The 16,820-nt window shown below is 49.0% G+C and overlaps 8 protein-coding genes across 8 annotated transcripts; 5 read left to right on the top strand and 3 right to left on the bottom strand.

The window, feature by feature from the left end:
• Window positions 1-494: 494 nt before the first annotated feature.
• Window positions 495-1,361, top strand: N7537_002798 (uncharacterized protein; the record flags this gene model as incomplete). Its single annotated transcript, XM_056893856.1, has 1 exon — window positions 495-1,361. One exon carries the CDS (start codon window positions 495-497, stop codon window positions 1,359-1,361), a length of 867 nt encoding a protein of 288 aa, XP_056758851.1.
• A 1,023-nt stretch (window positions 1,362-2,384) lies between these two features.
• N7537_002799 (lytic polysaccharide monooxygenase auxiliary activity family 9 protein) lies at window positions 2,385-3,180 on the top strand (the record flags this gene model as incomplete). Its single annotated transcript, XM_056893857.1, has 2 exons — window positions 2,385-2,476; window positions 2,535-3,180. The coding sequence occupies 2 exons, from the start codon at window positions 2,385-2,387 to the stop codon at window positions 3,178-3,180; spliced, it is 738 nt and encodes a 245-aa protein (XP_056758852.1).
• Window positions 3,181-3,342: 162 nt separating this feature from the next.
• N7537_002800 (uncharacterized protein) lies at window positions 3,343-4,285 on the bottom strand (the record flags this gene model as incomplete). Its single annotated transcript, XM_056893858.1, has 3 exons — window positions 3,343-4,014; window positions 4,077-4,156; window positions 4,264-4,285. 3 exons carry the CDS (start codon window positions 4,283-4,285, stop codon window positions 3,343-3,345), a joined length of 774 nt encoding a protein of 257 aa, XP_056758853.1.
• Window positions 4,286-4,580: 295 nt separating this feature from the next.
• Window positions 4,581-6,489, bottom strand: N7537_002801 (DNA-directed DNA polymerase delta subunit POL31; the record flags this gene model as incomplete). Its single annotated transcript, XM_056893859.1, has 5 exons — window positions 4,581-4,876; window positions 4,931-5,903; window positions 5,962-6,093; window positions 6,169-6,358; window positions 6,446-6,489. The coding sequence occupies 5 exons, from the start codon at window positions 6,487-6,489 to the stop codon at window positions 4,581-4,583; spliced, it is 1,635 nt and encodes a 544-aa protein (XP_056758854.1).
• Window positions 6,490-7,119: 630 nt separating this feature from the next.
• N7537_002802 (NAD(P)H-dependent flavin oxidoreductase) lies at window positions 7,120-8,166 on the top strand (the record flags this gene model as incomplete). Its single annotated transcript, XM_056893860.1, has 1 exon — window positions 7,120-8,166. The coding sequence occupies one exon, from the start codon at window positions 7,120-7,122 to the stop codon at window positions 8,164-8,166; it is 1,047 nt and encodes a 348-aa protein (XP_056758855.1).
• A 366-nt stretch (window positions 8,167-8,532) lies between these two features.
• N7537_002803 (taxilin) lies at window positions 8,533-10,142 on the bottom strand (the record flags this gene model as incomplete). Its single annotated transcript, XM_056893861.1, has 5 exons — window positions 8,533-9,030; window positions 9,088-9,331; window positions 9,392-9,540; window positions 9,617-9,891; window positions 10,004-10,142. 5 exons carry the CDS (start codon window positions 10,140-10,142, stop codon window positions 8,533-8,535), a joined length of 1,305 nt encoding a protein of 434 aa, XP_056758856.1.
• A 391-nt stretch (window positions 10,143-10,533) lies between these two features.
• On the top strand, window positions 10,534-13,719 carry cym1 (pitrilysin family metalloprotease cym1; the record flags this gene model as incomplete). Its single annotated transcript, XM_056893862.1, has 2 exons — window positions 10,534-10,907; window positions 10,965-13,719. The coding sequence occupies 2 exons, from the start codon at window positions 10,534-10,536 to the stop codon at window positions 13,717-13,719; spliced, it is 3,129 nt and encodes a 1,042-aa protein (XP_056758857.1).
• A 713-nt stretch (window positions 13,720-14,432) lies between these two features.
• On the top strand, window positions 14,433-16,701 carry N7537_002805 (uncharacterized protein; the record flags this gene model as incomplete). Its single annotated transcript, XM_056893863.1, has 9 exons — window positions 14,433-14,481; window positions 14,532-14,551; window positions 14,606-14,689; window positions 14,749-15,056; window positions 15,109-15,544; window positions 15,601-15,910; window positions 15,960-16,174; window positions 16,221-16,284; window positions 16,343-16,701. The coding sequence occupies 9 exons, from the start codon at window positions 14,433-14,435 to the stop codon at window positions 16,699-16,701; spliced, it is 1,845 nt and encodes a 614-aa protein (XP_056758858.1).
• Window positions 16,702-16,820: the final 119 nt, after the last annotated feature.

The raw sequence follows: 16,820 nt of genomic DNA on the forward strand, positions 1-16,820 counted from the left end.
AGGGCCGCCGGCTTTTCATTTGACTCGACTTCATATCAACGTAGAATCCTATGGTGATCTCTGGTCAAATATTCTCGCTGACATTGTGACCAGTGACCACAGTTCCTTCTTTTCCTTTAATGGCTCGATCGAACGCAATGACATGGCGTATTTTTACCCGGCTATTATTTGATACCGGGGTTCGAGACTGCCTCGCCCCGAGTCCTTGTTCGAGCCTTTGTTCGAGTCTACTTCATACTTTTCCTCGCACAATATCATTGTTGGGGATGGCTATCTCTAAGAACAGATGTTTACAAAGGCCTTTATCTTTTCTTCTCGTAAAAATCTAACAAAGAATGCCTATAGCGTGTCTCCTCGAACCTACCTATATAAATCCACTTCGACCTCGTCCACATTGAAAGCATCAACAACGTTGGCAATATCGGCATCCCATTGTTCCCTACTCGTCTCGGCCAAAATATATTGTCTTTGCAGAATCTCATTCAGTTTTCAACATGGGTTCATTCAAACTACCTAACGAGAGTATAATTGGATACATGTGTCACCAAAAGCTATTGGTCCCTGCTATGGGTTATCTTAGCATGTTTCCACCAGAGATCATCTTTAATATCCTGGACGAGATTTTGGGGAGCTCCCCTAGATTGACACATGAGAACTTTCACGCCATTAACCAGCTAATGAAAACTAACAAGACACTAGAACAATACATCAAACTCGGATGGATGGGTAGCAATGCGTCAAACAGTTTCAAGCAGCGCGTTGATTCCGTCCAGTGGTACCCAAATATTGACAATGCGAATAGAGCTCTAACCCTCAAGGGTGTAAACCCCGATTGTATCATTCCCATCGAAGGTCCCCGCGACCTCGGCCCCGATCTCGTCACAGGTATCATTTTGGACGACTGCACCGATTGCTTTGAGTGGTTCTCCGAGGTACTGCCTCCTACCCACATGAGTTGTTGCAATGAGGGCGGTTGGTCATTCCTTTCTCTGGCACTGCATGCTAAATCCGAAAGGCTACTCGATTGTTTCTTCGTCTCAGGCTTCCCTTACGAACCGAAGGATTTTATCACCGGTAATGGCAATGCTATGGGGAGAGGGCCGTCAATCCTTGGGCTTTCTGCCTCATCTAAGGACCATCAGTCTTTCACAAAGCTCTTCAGGAAACTGAAGCAAATCTTGAACGGGCACGGCTTCCAGAGGACTCTTAGAGATAAACTCACAGGTAAGGAGCGAGCGGCCATCCGAAGTGTTGCTCCTCAGTATCTACAGAAGATGTTGCATGAAGCTGGTCTGGCTGCTATGCATCCAACTCTTCGTTATAGTCCATATTACTCTGGTACGCGCACCCAGATGTACTAATCTTCTCGATCCATGCGGTTGTATGTCCGTGCTCACGCTTCAGATAAAACCACTAACATCCCGAATATATATCTGTTCCCTAGTAGCTATCTCATGATGTTAATGTCATTGACCTTGTTGTCTTCTACTAACTTAACCATTGCCTTCATATTATACCACTTTGCTTTTTCATTATCAGGTGTTAGTATCCAGCGTTTATAACAAATCAAATTCAAGTTTCCTTACCTCACGTACAGCAGTTTTATATTACCAGATACGTTGACCAAGTAGACCTCAATCCTTTGGATGTTTAGCTAACCTAGTACCCCAGGTATTTCCGTAGATCATTACTCTTCAGGCCACGGCACTCCATTTCTATACATATTACCCTCCGCATTACTTGGCACGTCACAGATTCTCTTGGCATAGATCATTTCATACATTAGATTAGTGGTCCTATAAGGATACATAACAGATTCTATATTCCCATCGGCCCGCTACCCCGGATCACCACCATTCATTGCCGTTAATGGCTGCAGAAATTAGCCATAGGGGCTGGAACTCGTCCCCCTAGCTTCCTCACCCAAACATATACATTTGGACTCTATTTTCCAAGACTTTGGCTTAACTAGTTCTCTTTGTTGGGATAAAATGGCTGACCCCATGACACTTTGTAATATATTTCTTGATGGCTCGAACACCGAGGCTTTTATATTCAGACCAATAGTATCGTGAAAAGTCTGGACTCCGGCTTCCATCTACGATTTTCCACCAACAAGTTCCTCTAATAAGTCTTATGGTTCACACCCGATGTTGCGCTTTTGTGTTCAACCCATACCAATTGACGTAGTTGTGTTTAGCACTATTCCAGGATCAGAACGGACCTCCTTCAGGAACATAAGTCCCGGCTAAATCAATAATTACATAGAGGAATAGACAAAGACGAGTTCTGGGAGGGATGCATATAAATATGGGCGTCAGGGTCAAAGATATGTCTTGCACAAACAGAGACTATTCAATTATTTATCAGAAATCCAGTGCAAAATGACACTTTCAAAGCTATCTATGTTCCTAGCCTCCGCTTCTCTTGTAACAGGCCATGGCTACGTATCCAGCATTGTGGCTGACGGCAAAAAGTGGGTTAATCCAAGACCCAAAGCCTCCATACCAGCAGCCAACTAACCACATCATCAGCTACACTGGTTACCTCGTTGACAAATATGCGTACATGTCAGACCCCCCGGATAGCGTCGGCTGGGCAACAACAGCAACCGACCTCGGTTTTGAAGACGGCACCGAATACCAAGATCCGAACATAATCTGCCACCGAGACGGAGTCAACGCAGCTTTGAGTGCCACTGTCACCGCTGGTTCCAGCATTGACATCCAATGGACGACTTGGCCAGAATCTCACCACGGTCCTCTGGTTACATACCTTGCATCTTGCAACGGTGACTGCAGCACAGTCGACAAGACCACGCTGAAATTCTTCAAGATTGAAGAAGACGGTCTCATCGACGGCACAAATCCCCCTGGTAGATGGGCTGCCGATGATCTTATTGCTGCTGGGGGCCAGTGGACCGTGAAGATTCCTTCTACTATCGCTGCGGGTAACTATGTCATGCGGCATGAAATTATCGCTCTGCACTCCGCGGCCCAGCCAAATGGTGCTCAGAACTACCCGCAGTGCTTCAATTTGCAGGTCACTGGTGGTGGAAGTGATGTGCCTGATGGCACGCTTGGTGAGGATTTGTATACCAATACTGATCCGGGGATTTTGTTCGATATTTATTCTACGCTGACTTCATATGTTATCCCGGGACCGGCTTTGTATGTCTGATTCAGGGCTATAAGGAAATATCAGGTAGAGGATGTTTGGGAGGGACTTTGGAAAGCTTTCTCGTGTTATTCGAGTATCATGGAATGAATACTATGTGCATTGCTCATTTAATCACTACGACTCCAAAGAACTAGAAACCCATACATCATTGAAACCCCAAATCTATTCCGTTCTCTCATAAGGCAAGGCAATAAACCCTAGCACATTAGCCCCCTCAAGGGCCGCATCAACACCACCAAGACTCAAATTCGTCTTGCGTAACTCGAACTCCCCAAAGAAATTCGGCTCAGCAGAAACCCTCTCAAACCCAATTCCCTCAAACAAAGCCAAACTCTTCGAATTCGCTTGTCCAATCTTCACACTAAGATACTCAAACGCCAACTCCTCCGATGACCCCGCCGTCTCAACACCAGTCCGCAACTTCCGCACAGTCTCAACATCAACATCACCACCACCAACAAACTCATCCAGAATAGCACCCTGGTTCTGAACAATATACCGCATAAACATGAGTAGCGCAGCGCGCCCAAACCCGCGTCGCTGGTTGACTTTCTCAGCAATCATGAGCTCGACCTCGCCGACTATCTGCGGCGGGCAGTCGCCCTCCTCGCCATCATCGACGCGCAGGAAGAGGTTGATGTCGCCGACCATAGTGGCTGGCGAGTCACTTTCTGTTTGTAGCTCGGTCTGGCTGGGGAAGCCGTCTTCGGTGCCTGTTGTGATCGCCCGACAGACGATGAAAGTTAGTTTGTCGGCGTCTTGGCGCCAGCTGCGTTGCATCGAGTATTCTTCTTCTAGTGTTAAGGGTTCTGAGGCTGTTGCTTCTTGAATTTCCTAGAGGACTGTAAGAAAGGCAGTCGATTATATCGAGGATTTTGTTGATCTTGTTTACTTACCGGGTCTTTCATCCATTCGTGGTATCGGGGTACGTGCCATGATGAGTACGGGACCAACAGGGCTTTTGAGGAGCAGAGGGCTATTGCTCAGAAGTTGAGATTAGCTTCTTCGGTTTTTATTATAGTCTCGATCTGCGGGCTCTGTGGGGGAAAGTATATATGTGGGTATGGGCATAGAGCAGCGTACCGATGTTGGCATTGAGTAACATGGTGGTGGATGATCAGAAAATGGTCCTTTTTAGTGTGAATGATTCAGAATTGTTCAATTAGTATGTCCTCTCGTGGAGAAAGGCCCATTCGATGTATATCAGGGTCTCCATGGATATAAAGCAGAAGAAGTTAGTGGGATGGATTCTTCCAACTGTGGGTCTTGGCGCGTGGAGCCACTCGGGTTGTATACGATTTGTCTGAGCAGCCATGGAGTTTTATAAATCTATCAATATATGTGATTTGGTAAGATGGTTATTTCATTAGTACCATTGATTGATTGGTATCTCTATCAGTTCATTTTTGTTCTTCCTGACCCTTGAAAACCCCAAACCGGACCACCTCGACCTCTAGTGTCTCGCTATCAACCAGAATCAACTCCCCAGTTTCGTTGAATTTAGGAAGTGCCAACAGACGAACACGGGCTGCACCAGAGCCATCAGCGGCACCCGCCATTTCAGTGTCGCCATCTAGGCGGAGAGGGACGTCACCCTCAATCGTGGCCGTCTTGAACTGTGGCTGATTACCAGCGAAAAAGATATGCGGACAGGACTCGATAACATATGGATCTTCAGATTGGTATGGGTATGACCCTGGAGAGTATTGTTAGCAAAATATATTTGAGAGATTGGGATGTCCAAGCATACAAATAGTGTCCGGCGCAGTGGGCACGCCGCAGCGCCAACGAAGCATTGCTTCCATGATTCGCATCCGAGCATCAGAATCAGTATCCTTATTTGGGCTGCTATCGCCGTCCTCGATACTGATATACCGCAGAATATCGTCAACATTCTGACCGCTGCATCCCCATAGTCGCCAACCTTCTACGTCGCCCTCCCAGGGGTTCGTGACACTGTCGAACCAGCCCGCTTCGGGCTTTTCATCTCCTCTGACAGGAGGTGCGGAATATGCTCTTGATTGAGGGAACATAGTACGATGGATCCCCTGCTGGGGGAGGGAGAAGTTTGCTGGATCTTTTTCGCCCGGCATGAGTGTGATGGGAATGCTGGGCAAGATCTCCGCTAGGAAGTTATCGAGTTGTGTGACAGGTGCGGCATTGTATGCAGAGGCATCATAGCCATACTTTTTCGGCTGGACTTTCTTTCCCGCGGCGTCGCCAGAGCTTGTTGACGCAATATCTCCAATTACGCTGGCTCCAAGTGAGTTACCTGCGATGACCAACCGGGAGATTTTAGAAGGACCTAAGGAAGGACTGTTATCGTCATTTCCCGAGAATCCTGTGTATCCCAGAAGATAATCCGTCAATAGCTCCAAAGCAAGCGTGTCGCTTGATGTTCCCGTGATTCCCAGGCCACTGAGAAAGGCAATCTTGCCGTGCTCCTTTCCAGCAATCTCGACTCCATCTTCTGGAGTATTGCCCTCCCATCGTTGAGGCTGCGGAGCTAAGTCTGGCAGCTTGATATCAATAACCTCGAAATCTCCATTCGCGTTTTCAGTTCCCAAAGCTGCAATAATGGCACCTGTCGCCAGCTGTGTAGACTGCAAAAAGTTTCCAGTGAGCCGTAAGCGACCGGACTCATCTTCCATCATAATTTGGGTCAAAGAGGGGTCGGAAGGGTCGGTGTAAGTGCGGCGAGGAGGGGGCGCAGATGTGAAGTTCTATGGATTGTCAGTATAGAAGAAGAAGAAGAAGAAGGAACAAGCCTAAGGAACTAACCTCTTTGCTGAGATCGTCCAAAATATTCGGCTTCATTGGCAAATGCATGTATACGGTGCCAGCCACCCAGCACAGCTCGCCTTGTCGGACATCGAGGACTCGATCGACACGTCGCACCTTCTCTCCAGCGATCTAAATTTGCAAGCAGCTGTCAGATAAATCCATAACTGAGAGCGGAACATATTTCCTAGGACAAAGTGCCCTTACAATAAGTCCATCCCACGCATCCATCGCGACTTGTTCGACGCTGGGCTTCAGCTTTGCGAGTCGCAAAAAATACATGTCGTCATATTGCTGCTGGTAGTGTCGTCCTGCGCCGGCTGGTAGGTGGAAGGTAAGACGAGGGTTGTAATGGGAGGGTGTGCGGTAAACTGATTCCTGTTCCTGTTCCTCCTTGCTATTGAAACAGAGTGCATTCAGTGGTCAGCGAAAGCTTCTGGTAGTCGCAGCCTGGATGAAGGCAGAGTGGACCAAGGGTTATTACCTCGGAGGACACAAGAAAGTGTAATTATCAGCATCCGGTGCCATATTGTCCGGAATAATGCTGAGATCTTGAGTTTCGGGGATGGTTGAGGTGGTGATGCAAAGAGGTGTGACGCGCCCCCACGCGTCAGTTAGCGCGTTCAATTACATTCCCGCTTCGGGATCTCGTGTATGATAACTGTCAAGGTGGTTTTTATATACCCAATTGACTCCTGAAATCTGCTGTTTATTTTATCAATCTCATTAATTAAACTGTTCTATTGTCCTCTAGTCTCAGTAATTCTCGAGTCAGGCTCAAAGTAAAATAGAATGACGATGATATCCACCTATGTAACGAAAGATCACATTACGCCGACTTGGAACCTCAGTCATCTATGCTCGGTAATCGTGGAAAAGGCTGTATACTCACCGATATGTGCAATTCATAAAGCGCCATGTATTGGACTATGTTGTAGGATGTATAATGTAGATCGGTTACCACCTGCCTCGGTCCGTACATAGCTTAGGGCTTCCCCGCATTTTCCATTCTTCACATTCAAATATTGAACTTATCTGGTTCGCATGCATTCTGCATAACTATAAAAGACCATTGAGACACGACCGTAGCTCAGTTCCACCCACTTCTTCCTCTTTTCACAACCTACCATCGCCATTTCTCTACACTGACAATACAGCATGTCTCTCCAAACGCCACTATGCTCTCTCCTGAAGATCCAACACCCAGTGCTGCTAGCCGGTATGGCCCGCGCATCTGGTGCTCCACTTGCAGCCGCAGTATCTAATGCCGGCGGCCTGGGTACAATCGGCGGCCTGGGCTACACACCAGCACAACTATCAGAGATGCTCACAGAGCTCAAGTCACTCCTCCGAGACCCATCACTCCCCTTCGGTGTGGATCTCGCCCTTCCGCAAGTCGGAGGTTCAGCGCGCGCAACAAACCACGACTACACACACGGCCAGCTGGACGAGTTAATCGAGGTGACAATCTCGCATGGCGCCAAACTATTCGTCTCCGCCGTCGGCATCCCGCCAGCGAAGACCATCAAGCGACTCCACGAGGCCGGCATCCTGATTATGAATATGGTTGGCGCGCCAAAGCACGCCCATAAGGCGTTCAAAGCGGGTGTCGATATTGTCTGTGCGCAGGGCGGCGAGGGAGGCGGTCATACCGGCGAAGTGCCGTTCTCCGTTCTCGTACCTGCTATTGTGGATGTTGCACGAGAGTATAAGAGTCCGTTGACGGGCCAACCGGCGCTTGTTGTTGCAGCTGGTGGCATTAATGATGGCCGCAGTCTGGCGGCATCGTTGATGTTTGGTGCTGCGGGTGTTTGGGTGGGTACGCGGTTTGTGGCTTCCGAGGAGAGCGGTGCCAGTCGCTTGCATAAGGAGGCTGTTGTTGGGGCACAGTTTGGTGAGACCAAGCGCACGCTTGTTGTCTCTGGTCGGCCTTTGCGTATGCTGCCCAATGATTATATTAAGGAGTGGGAAGCGCGGCCTGCTGATATTGCCGCGCTAACTTCCAAGGGTATTGTGCCTATGATGGATGATTTGGAGAACGAGAAGGACGTCGATATGCCATTCCTTATGGGCGATGTCTCGGCCAGTATTAAGGAGATTAATCCAGCCGGGATAATTGTGAAGGAGATGGTTCAGCAGGCGGTGGAGGTGCTCAAAGTCGGAGGCTCATATATCAATTCCACGGGGCCGGCTAGTAAACTGTAGACATATGTTATCAACTGGTTCTGACGCTAAAATGCAATAATTTTTGGCTTATTTTTTTTCTTTTATTGATAATAGTATGACATCTACTCATACAAAGAAGATGAAAACCAATAGGTCTTGAAGAAACCAACAACGAAGATGGATTATGCCTTGGTAATCACCAAGGAATATCGAGAGACAGACAAAAATAGATGGCACAGAGCTTCTACGTTTTCGAATCCAACGCGAACTTTCGTATCTCTGTAGGTCGCAAGGCAAAATGAAGCTTTCGCCTCGGGAGACAAGTACAAAGTCGAAGACTGGGTCTTCATCGAGGGTAGCCAAAGTTGTTTCAATCAAATCGACATCAAATAAATTGGAATAATCTTAGAAAACCAAGCCATTGACTCCCGCAGCGTTGCCATTCGCTCGAGCCTCCAAAAGATTTGGGGGCGGGGTGGGACCGAAGACAGGCTTCTCTGAGGGTTGTTCAACCCGGCTAGGGGGTGGCTCGAGATCTTCCTCATCACTGATATCCTCCTCGTCATCTTCGTAGTCATCATCGTACTCGCTTTCAGTGCCTTCATCATCACCCTCTAAATGATCATCGCCTTCCGCTAGAGCAAGTCCTTCGCCTCGGCCCTGGGCTTGCATACGCCGGCAAAGGGCTTCTAGATGGTGGCACTTTCGTCGCCATCTTTCAAGTTCTTCATGGTTTCGGGTCCGTTCCTCTGCCATTTCCAGGATATTGCGGTTAGTTTGCTCGTGCTTCCGGTTGAGAGTATGGTTCTCCTTCTCCAGGCGCTTGGTTTTCTTGGACATTTCTTCCATCTCCTTGCGGAAGGTAAGGAAAAGATCGTTGCTGTTGTTCAATGTGTCCTCGACCTGGTGGTCTTCGTCAGCGACCGGGGAATGAGAGGGTTTGTGGGAACCCTTCTGTACCTGTTTGAACTTCTCCACATAGATGTTGAGTTGACTGCGTAATTCGGCCTCGGTATGAGAGAAAGTGGAAACCTGGGAGGTCAAAGCTCGGCTTCGGTTGGCTTCAACTTCACCAGCACGGCGCTGCTCCTCAAACTTGGAAGCGAGACTTTGGATCTCGGAGTCCTTGCCACGTAGGAGGCCCCTGTAATGCAGGTCACGCGTGTCGAACTGTTCACTGATGGTCTTAAGCTTGGCGCGGAGTCTAAACCTCTCCGATTAGCAAACCCAAAGCCCGAAGAAGAAAAGAGAATCGAAATCGTACGCTTCATCCAGATCAACATCCACCTTTTCGCTACGAGGGTTCCCCTTGGCAGCCATGACGTCTTGGATGTCATATAGGAGCGAGTCCAGACGTTCGTTCACAATCAAGCGCGCTTTCTTCTCTGTATCCTCCAGCTTCTTGTTCTCATCCTACCAAATCGTTTAGCTGGCAAGTCCTCCGCGGTGTTTGGCGCAATCGTCTCGAGGCGCATGCTGATGGACCCACCTTGACCTTCTTGTTCTCCTTTGTAAGTTCTCGACACAGTTTCTCCAGCTTGTCTTTCATTGTAACGGTCTTGTTGAGATCGGATTTGCCCTTGTCCTGGTCTTTTTGCAGTTGATCGGCACGCTTCTTGCTCTTGGAATAATCACGATCCAACTTCTTCATATCCGCCAACAGCTCGGTGTACTTCTTATGGACGGTTTCGAGTTTGGTCATAGGGGACTCAATGTTGCTCAAAAGCTGGTTGAGATCACGAGTTGCCTTCTTGACCTCGCGCTCTATATATCAAAATCCATGTTAGTGACCTTAAGTTCTAGACTAACCTCGTGGCCCAGCGGCACCAAGCAAAGAGGAAAAATGCCGCCGCAGAATACAAAGGGAGTCACGCACCAATTTCCGCCTCTTGGTCTTTCTCGCCGGCGGCATCTTGCTCCAGCTGGGAGATCTTGGCGGCCAAAAGCTTGGACGTCTCGTTTGGGTCGGCCGCTTTCTTCGCCTTGTTCTTCTTCGCCATGGAGGTGGACGACATTTCGAGGTTTTTTCGTGGGGTATTGTAGAAACCACGTATTTGGTGATTCGATTCACGGGGGGTTGGTACGAAGGCCGGAAGCCGAAAATTTGCGCCAAATAGGCGGGATACAGGGTATGATGTAGATGGATCAATCACACGGAGAAGAGATCCCAGAGGCAAGGCTCACGAGCGAGGTCACTGGCTCTGGGATGTGAGAATCGTTCGTTTGTCGTATCGTTCGGGAAAGAGCAAATGTTGGTCTTCGGAGCAGAACTTCGACGAGCGGGCGGCCAGTGAGGCTTACGCTAGCATAGATGATGTAAGCCTGGGCGGTGGACCCTCCAGGGCTGGACATTTTCGACTCCGGGGTTACGAGCTTGTTCTTTACGATTGTCAACTTACCATAATCATGTTGCGCTCATCGATGCGCCTCGGTACGGCGCGAGTGCCAAATTCTCACCCGCTTCTCAGTCGCTCATTAAAGTCAACGCAAACGATCCTTCCACGTAATACTTGGAGAGCTGCATCGACGGTGACCAACTTGGATAACTTCCCCAAGGTCGGCGAGAAGCTCCACGGGTTCACCCTACAGGAAAAGAAACATGTTCCTGAGCTTCATCTGACTGCAGTCTGGCTGAAACATGACCAGACCGATGCGGACTACATGCATGTCGCCAGAGATGATAAGAACAATGTGTTTGGAATCGGATTCAAAACAAACCCGCCGGATGCTACTGGTGTGCCTCATATTCTGGAGCATACCACACTATGTGGCAGCGAAAAGTGAGCAACATAATATTGAATACCTCTATATCTTTGCTGACCTCGTACTCCCTCAAGATTTCCTATCCGTGACCCGTTCTTTAAGATGCTTCCGCGCTCCCTCTCAAATTTTATGAATGCTTTCACAGCTTCCGACCACACTACATATCCATTTGCCACGACCAACCAACAGGATTTCCAAAATCTTCTTTCTGTTTATCTCGATGCGACCCTGCACCCTCTGCTCAAGGAATCGGATTTCCGACAAGAAGGATGGCGCTTGGGCCCCGAGGATCCGCGCGCTGGGGAGTCGGTTCCCGGACAAACCGAAAAACAGCTCTCATTGGAGGACATTGTGTTCAAGGGTGTTGTTTACAACGAGATGAAGGGCCAGATCTCTGATGCGAACTATCTCTACTATATCCGTTTCAAAGAGAGCATCTTCCCTTCACTGAACAACTCGGGTGGAGACCCGGAGTATATCACAGATCTCACTCATAAGCAACTGTCGGAGTTTTCGAAACGCAACTACCACCCCAGCAACTCTAAGATCCTTACATATGGTGACATGCCTCTGGCTGATCACCTGCAGCAGATCGGTGCCGTCTTGGATGGGTTCCAGAGAGGACAAGCGGATACTGATATCAAGCTGCCTCTGGATCTCACCAAGGGACCTCTCAACGTGACTGTTCCTGGCCCCGTCGATACATTTGCCAGCGAAGACAAGCAGCACAAGACATCCACGTCCTGGTACATGGGTGACACGACCGATATCGTGGAAACTTTCTCTGTAGGAATCGTTTCCTCGCTTCTCCTCGATGGCTATGGCTCACCCATGTACCGAGCCCTTGTTGAGAGTGGTCTTGGCTCTTCTTTCACACCAAACACGGGTCTTGACCCATCTGGCCGGACTCCCATCTTCTCGGTTGGACTAAACGGCGTGACTGAAGCGGAAGCCCCAAATATCAAAAATGTGATTCAAAACGTTTTCCGTGAATCCGTTTCTGCTGGGTTCAGTGAGGAGAAGGTTCGTGGATTCCTTCACCAGCTGGAGCTCTCTCTGCGTCACAAGACTGCAAACTTCGGAATTGGTGTAATGGAAAAGACGATTTCGACTTGGCTCAACGGCTCAAACCCTATGAAAGAGCTAGCTTGGAATGATGTCATCGACGAGTTCAAGAGCAGATACGCGAAACCTGGTTATCTCGAGTCTTTGGTAGAGAAATATCTCATTAATGACCAATGCATGACCTTTACTATGGTCGGTACTCCCAGTTTCAACAAGGAGTTGGACGAGAAGGAGGTGGTGCGAAAGGACAAGAAACTTGCTCAGCTTATCGAACAGCATGGATCGGTTGAAAAGGCTGTTACTAAGCTTGGAGAGGAAGAATTAGAACTCCTCAAGATCCAAGAGGATGCCCATAATGCCGACTTGAGTTGCCTCCCGTCGTTGAGAGTCAAGGACATCTCGCGAGAGAAGGAGCGCAAGCCTGTCCGAGAGTCCAAAGTCGAGGGCGCTGACGTCGTCTGGCGTGAAGCTCCCACTAATGGCTTGACCTACTTCCAGGCCTTAAATGACTTTGTCGACTTACCTGATGAACTCAGGTTGCTTATGCCCTTGTTTAACGACTGTGTTATGCGTCTGGGAACTGCCAACCGGTCGATGGAACAGTGGGAAGATTTGATCAAACTGAAGACCGGAGGAATCTCGACCTCGTCATTCCTTGTGTCGTCCCCAACGCAATTGGATCAGTTCAAGGAAGGTTTGCAGTTCTCTGGATTCGCCATCGACAAGAACATCCCCGAGATGCTGGAAATGCTCTCGGTTTTGGTTACAGAGACAGACTTCACGAGCGCCGCTGCGCCTGCGATGATTCAAGAACTCCTGCGGATGACCACTAATGGAGCTTTGGATGCCATTGCGGGAACTGGTCATCGATTCGCCGTTAATGCTGCAGCTGCAAGTCTTTCTCGGAGCCTCTGGATCCAAGAGCAGCAGTCTGGTCTTGAACAACTGCAAGCCACGGCTAACCTGCTCCGGGACGCAGAGTCCTCTCCCGAGCGTCTCCAGGAGCTGATCGAGAAGCTTCGCTTGATCCAATCCTTCGCCATCTCCTCGTCCAACCTTCGCGTCCGCATGGTGTGTGAAAAGGAGAGTGCCGGTAACAACGAATCTATTTTGCAAAAGTGGATTTCCGGACTGCCCCGAACACAGTCCCCAAGGGCCAATCTCACCACCACTTCCTTCAAGTCAGCGGACAAGGCCTTCTATGATATGCCGTACAAGGTCTATTACTCTGGCCAGGCTCGCCAAACTGTACCATTTGTTGATCCATCCAGCGCTCCTCTCAGCATCTTGTCTCAGCTTCTCACCCACAACTACCTTCACCCCGAGATCCGGGAGAAGGGAGGTGCCTACGGAGCAGGTGCTAGCAACGGGCCTATCAAGGGCCTTTTCACCTTTATGAGTTACCGGGACCCGAACCCTCTGAACTCTCTCAAGGTCTTCAAAAACAGTGGTGTCTTTGCTAGGGATCGTGCATGGTCTGAGCGTGAGATCGAAGAAGCTAAGCTTGGCATCTTCCAAGGTCTTGACGCTCCTATGAGTGTCGACGACGAAGGTGCCCGCTACTTCATGAGCGGCGTTACCCACGAAATGGACCAACGCTGGAGAGAACAGGTTTTGGATGTTACAGCCAAGGATGTTAACGCGGTCGCTGACAAGTTCCTGGTGAATGGGTCGCGACAAACGACTTGCGTTCTGGGTGAGAAGAAGGACTGGGCTGATTCGGAATGGGAGCCGCGCAAGCTTTCCATGGATGCCGCCGCATAAGCGATATCAATTAAGGATCGCCGTTTAGCAGTCGCTTCCTCTCTTCTTTGCACGCCTTCCTCTAACCTGGGTATGATCCCTGTGTAGGGAATTGCACCACGACTTCCCCTTCCCATGTATTTCTATCTACCTTCACCCCCTGCATCGCCTCATACCTTGTACATATATCCGTGGATATCCCATCTGTATACATCTCCATTCTTCTTCCTGTCTGTTTTTATGTGTCTTCCCCCGCCTTGACTCCCAACCGCGCTGAAGATATTCACGTGCTTCGGCACCGAGCTAATCACATCTACAACCAGTCACTACCTTTGGTTGCAAGATGTCGCATTCATTTCCATCGGGATGCTCGCGCAAGAACAAAGGGGATGTGAACCGCAAGGTACACTCCTCTTCTCCGTTTTTCAGACCCGTCCTGGACCTATAAGTCTACACAGGACGGACTAAAAACGAGGGAACATAAATATATGACCACATATATAGAATTTATAGAATTTGTAGAATTTGTAGAAATATCAAGAAATATCAAAGTCGATAAATCTTTTCACATGTTTTTGACGAGGAACAATAATTGGTCAAGCGCCAGAGTGGTAAAAGCGGAGAAACGGTAATTCCCCCCTGATAAGTCCCGATGTAACTGTGTCTGCTCACCCACTTCTCCAATTGTTTTGATCAATTATCCCAAGAGTTATGGAGAATTATCCTGAGTAGCCATGAAGAGATCGGGCGCCATGGTCGGCCCGAAGCCGACCAAGGCCTGTGGTGAGTCGGAGATGGCATTGGCATGGTGGAGAAGAGCTAACCAGTTGAAGTAAATTGCCGACGACTGAAGGTATAAAATAGTTACTTTCCAATATACCAGCAACTAGCGACTCACATCAATCAGATGAAATGCGAAGTATCCGGACCTCCACCATGTCGCCGTTGCCGTCACACTCGAGCAGCCTGTGTCTTCAAGCCCCGGGCCAACGTGAGCAAATAATCACAATGGAAAATATAACCCGGACACGCAGCTGACATCCTATCCAGGCATCTGCGATGCATGAATTAATGGAGATGCAGCAAGATCAAGCTTTTGGTTCTCCGCCAGTGACCCCGGATCACCAGTCGATTCTGAACCGGCTGGCCAGGATCGAGTCTGCGCTCGGCATCACCGAGGACTCCCAGGACCCCGAAGACGAAGTGAGTTTGTCTCATGGGGCAAGTCCCGATGAAGATACGGACGCTGTGCCACTACATGGTGTATGGACAGCGCTTGCGCATTTAAGAGTCATTACTCGTCCCCCTCCAGATCATAGTGTCTGGTCGCGATCCGCTGTTCAGCAGCTATGGAGCTCGTATGTACTGTTTAAATCAAGATATGACGGTCAATATCTGACAATGCCACAGCTTCTTGAAAAACCTCCCACTTCTTCACTTCCTAACAGACCATAGCGCGTTCGCTTCTCCGACCCCTGTTCTGCTCGCTTCTGTGCTTTACATATCCGCTCTGCATCACCCGTTCGGTGGGCTGGCATCGTTGGACTCGGGCTATTTTGCCGCTATGTACAGTGCTATCGCTGAGCTTGTGACTCCGTCTCTGCATCCAAGTTCCATGCATGTATTAGAGCAGAAGGGCGAAGAGCAAAATATCTCCCCACAAGCCAAAAGAGAGAAAGCATTCCATGACATCCTTGGGTTGATCATGGCTAGTTTGAGCTGCGAGGCTTACGTTGGTGCCACAGGCTCGTGGATTGCAATGGCATATCGTATCTGGCTTGATCATTGTCCAGCAGAGATGAATCCCACTACGAAAGACTGGCGTGCGTTGTTCTCCGGTCTTCAGGTAGGAACAGCTACCAAACTCCAAAACTTGAATACTTCATTTACATTTCGCTTTAGGTCATTGATATTGAACACGCCTCAATGCACATGTCCTATCCACTCCTCCCACGACATGCTGCAAATCCCACTATACAGCGGTTGGATAGTAGTCAAGGAAATGCCTTCCAGGGCCTTGCAGAAATGATGCACTTTGGATTGAGTCATTTTGTCGGGCGTGGACTGCCGAGCATATGGTCCTCTCTCAATGCGGATGACGCCGACAACGTGCCTACAGCTCGGTCACCGTTTACGGAAAGTGACTCGCAGGTCATCCGGCATTGGGCACGGAAACTTGATGATTGGCTAGTACGGTATAATGGCTCATCCCGTGAGTGTTCACGAGCCAGAATAAAATTCCCGGGGCTGACTATAATTAGAGCCCACTCCGTCTGATCGACAAGGTATTCTCATTTTGCTCCAGTATCACCTGCACAAACTATATGTGCTTTCGATCTATCATCCTGCTCGCGGATTTGATCTCAGCCCTGCGAACATTAGTTCTTTTGAGCGACATGAGTTGCTCGTTTCGGCTCGGGCAGTGTTGAGACTAAGACAAGATGATGCGAGCATATGGTCGAATTGGGACTTAGTTGTGAGTTCTGCCCTAGAGCCCGCAATACTCCTTTTTAACAAAATAGATGATCACATGGGCGGCCGTATTACTCCTTCAAGGTGTTGAAGATGGCATGACTCACCAAGATGGTAAGGCATATTTAACCCCCAAGCAGAATTATCAACCTCTTCTAATGTTCTCTTCCAGATTTACACCTCATCCAAGCGCATCTCCAAAGTCTAGAACGAAGAAACCAGTCCGCCGCAAGCATTCATACGGTTCTATTCCACAGGCTCGAGTCTAGCATGCAAGCCATGCATACTCCGCCAGACACAAGTGTGGCATTGGCATTCCCACTCCCAACCGCAGATGACTCATGGACTATATTTGACCAAGAGATAATGTCTCTCGCAAACCCGCCATGGCTATTCGATGAATCGACGCAGCTGCCCCAGATCCAAAAAGCCCCTACAGTGCATCAGTTGCAATCGGGACTCCCACCTTTCCAGTACGACACTACCGTTCTAGCATCTACATCACAACACTTCGTACCACATACACAGTAGGGCTGCACGGCGGCGAGTTGTAGGTGTTCAAGAAGATCCTCGGTGAACTATCATCAACCCTGAAGAGGACCTAGTGGTGCACGAAGAGCCACTCCTTGATGTAATCTAGAAACATGCTA

This window comes from Penicillium hordei (assembly GCF_028827395.1).
Source record: "Penicillium hordei strain IBT 12815 chromosome Unknown utg000001l_segment0_segment0, whole genome shotgun sequence".
In the NCBI taxonomy this organism is placed as follows: Eukaryota; Fungi; Ascomycota; class Eurotiomycetes; order Eurotiales; family Aspergillaceae; genus Penicillium; species Penicillium hordei.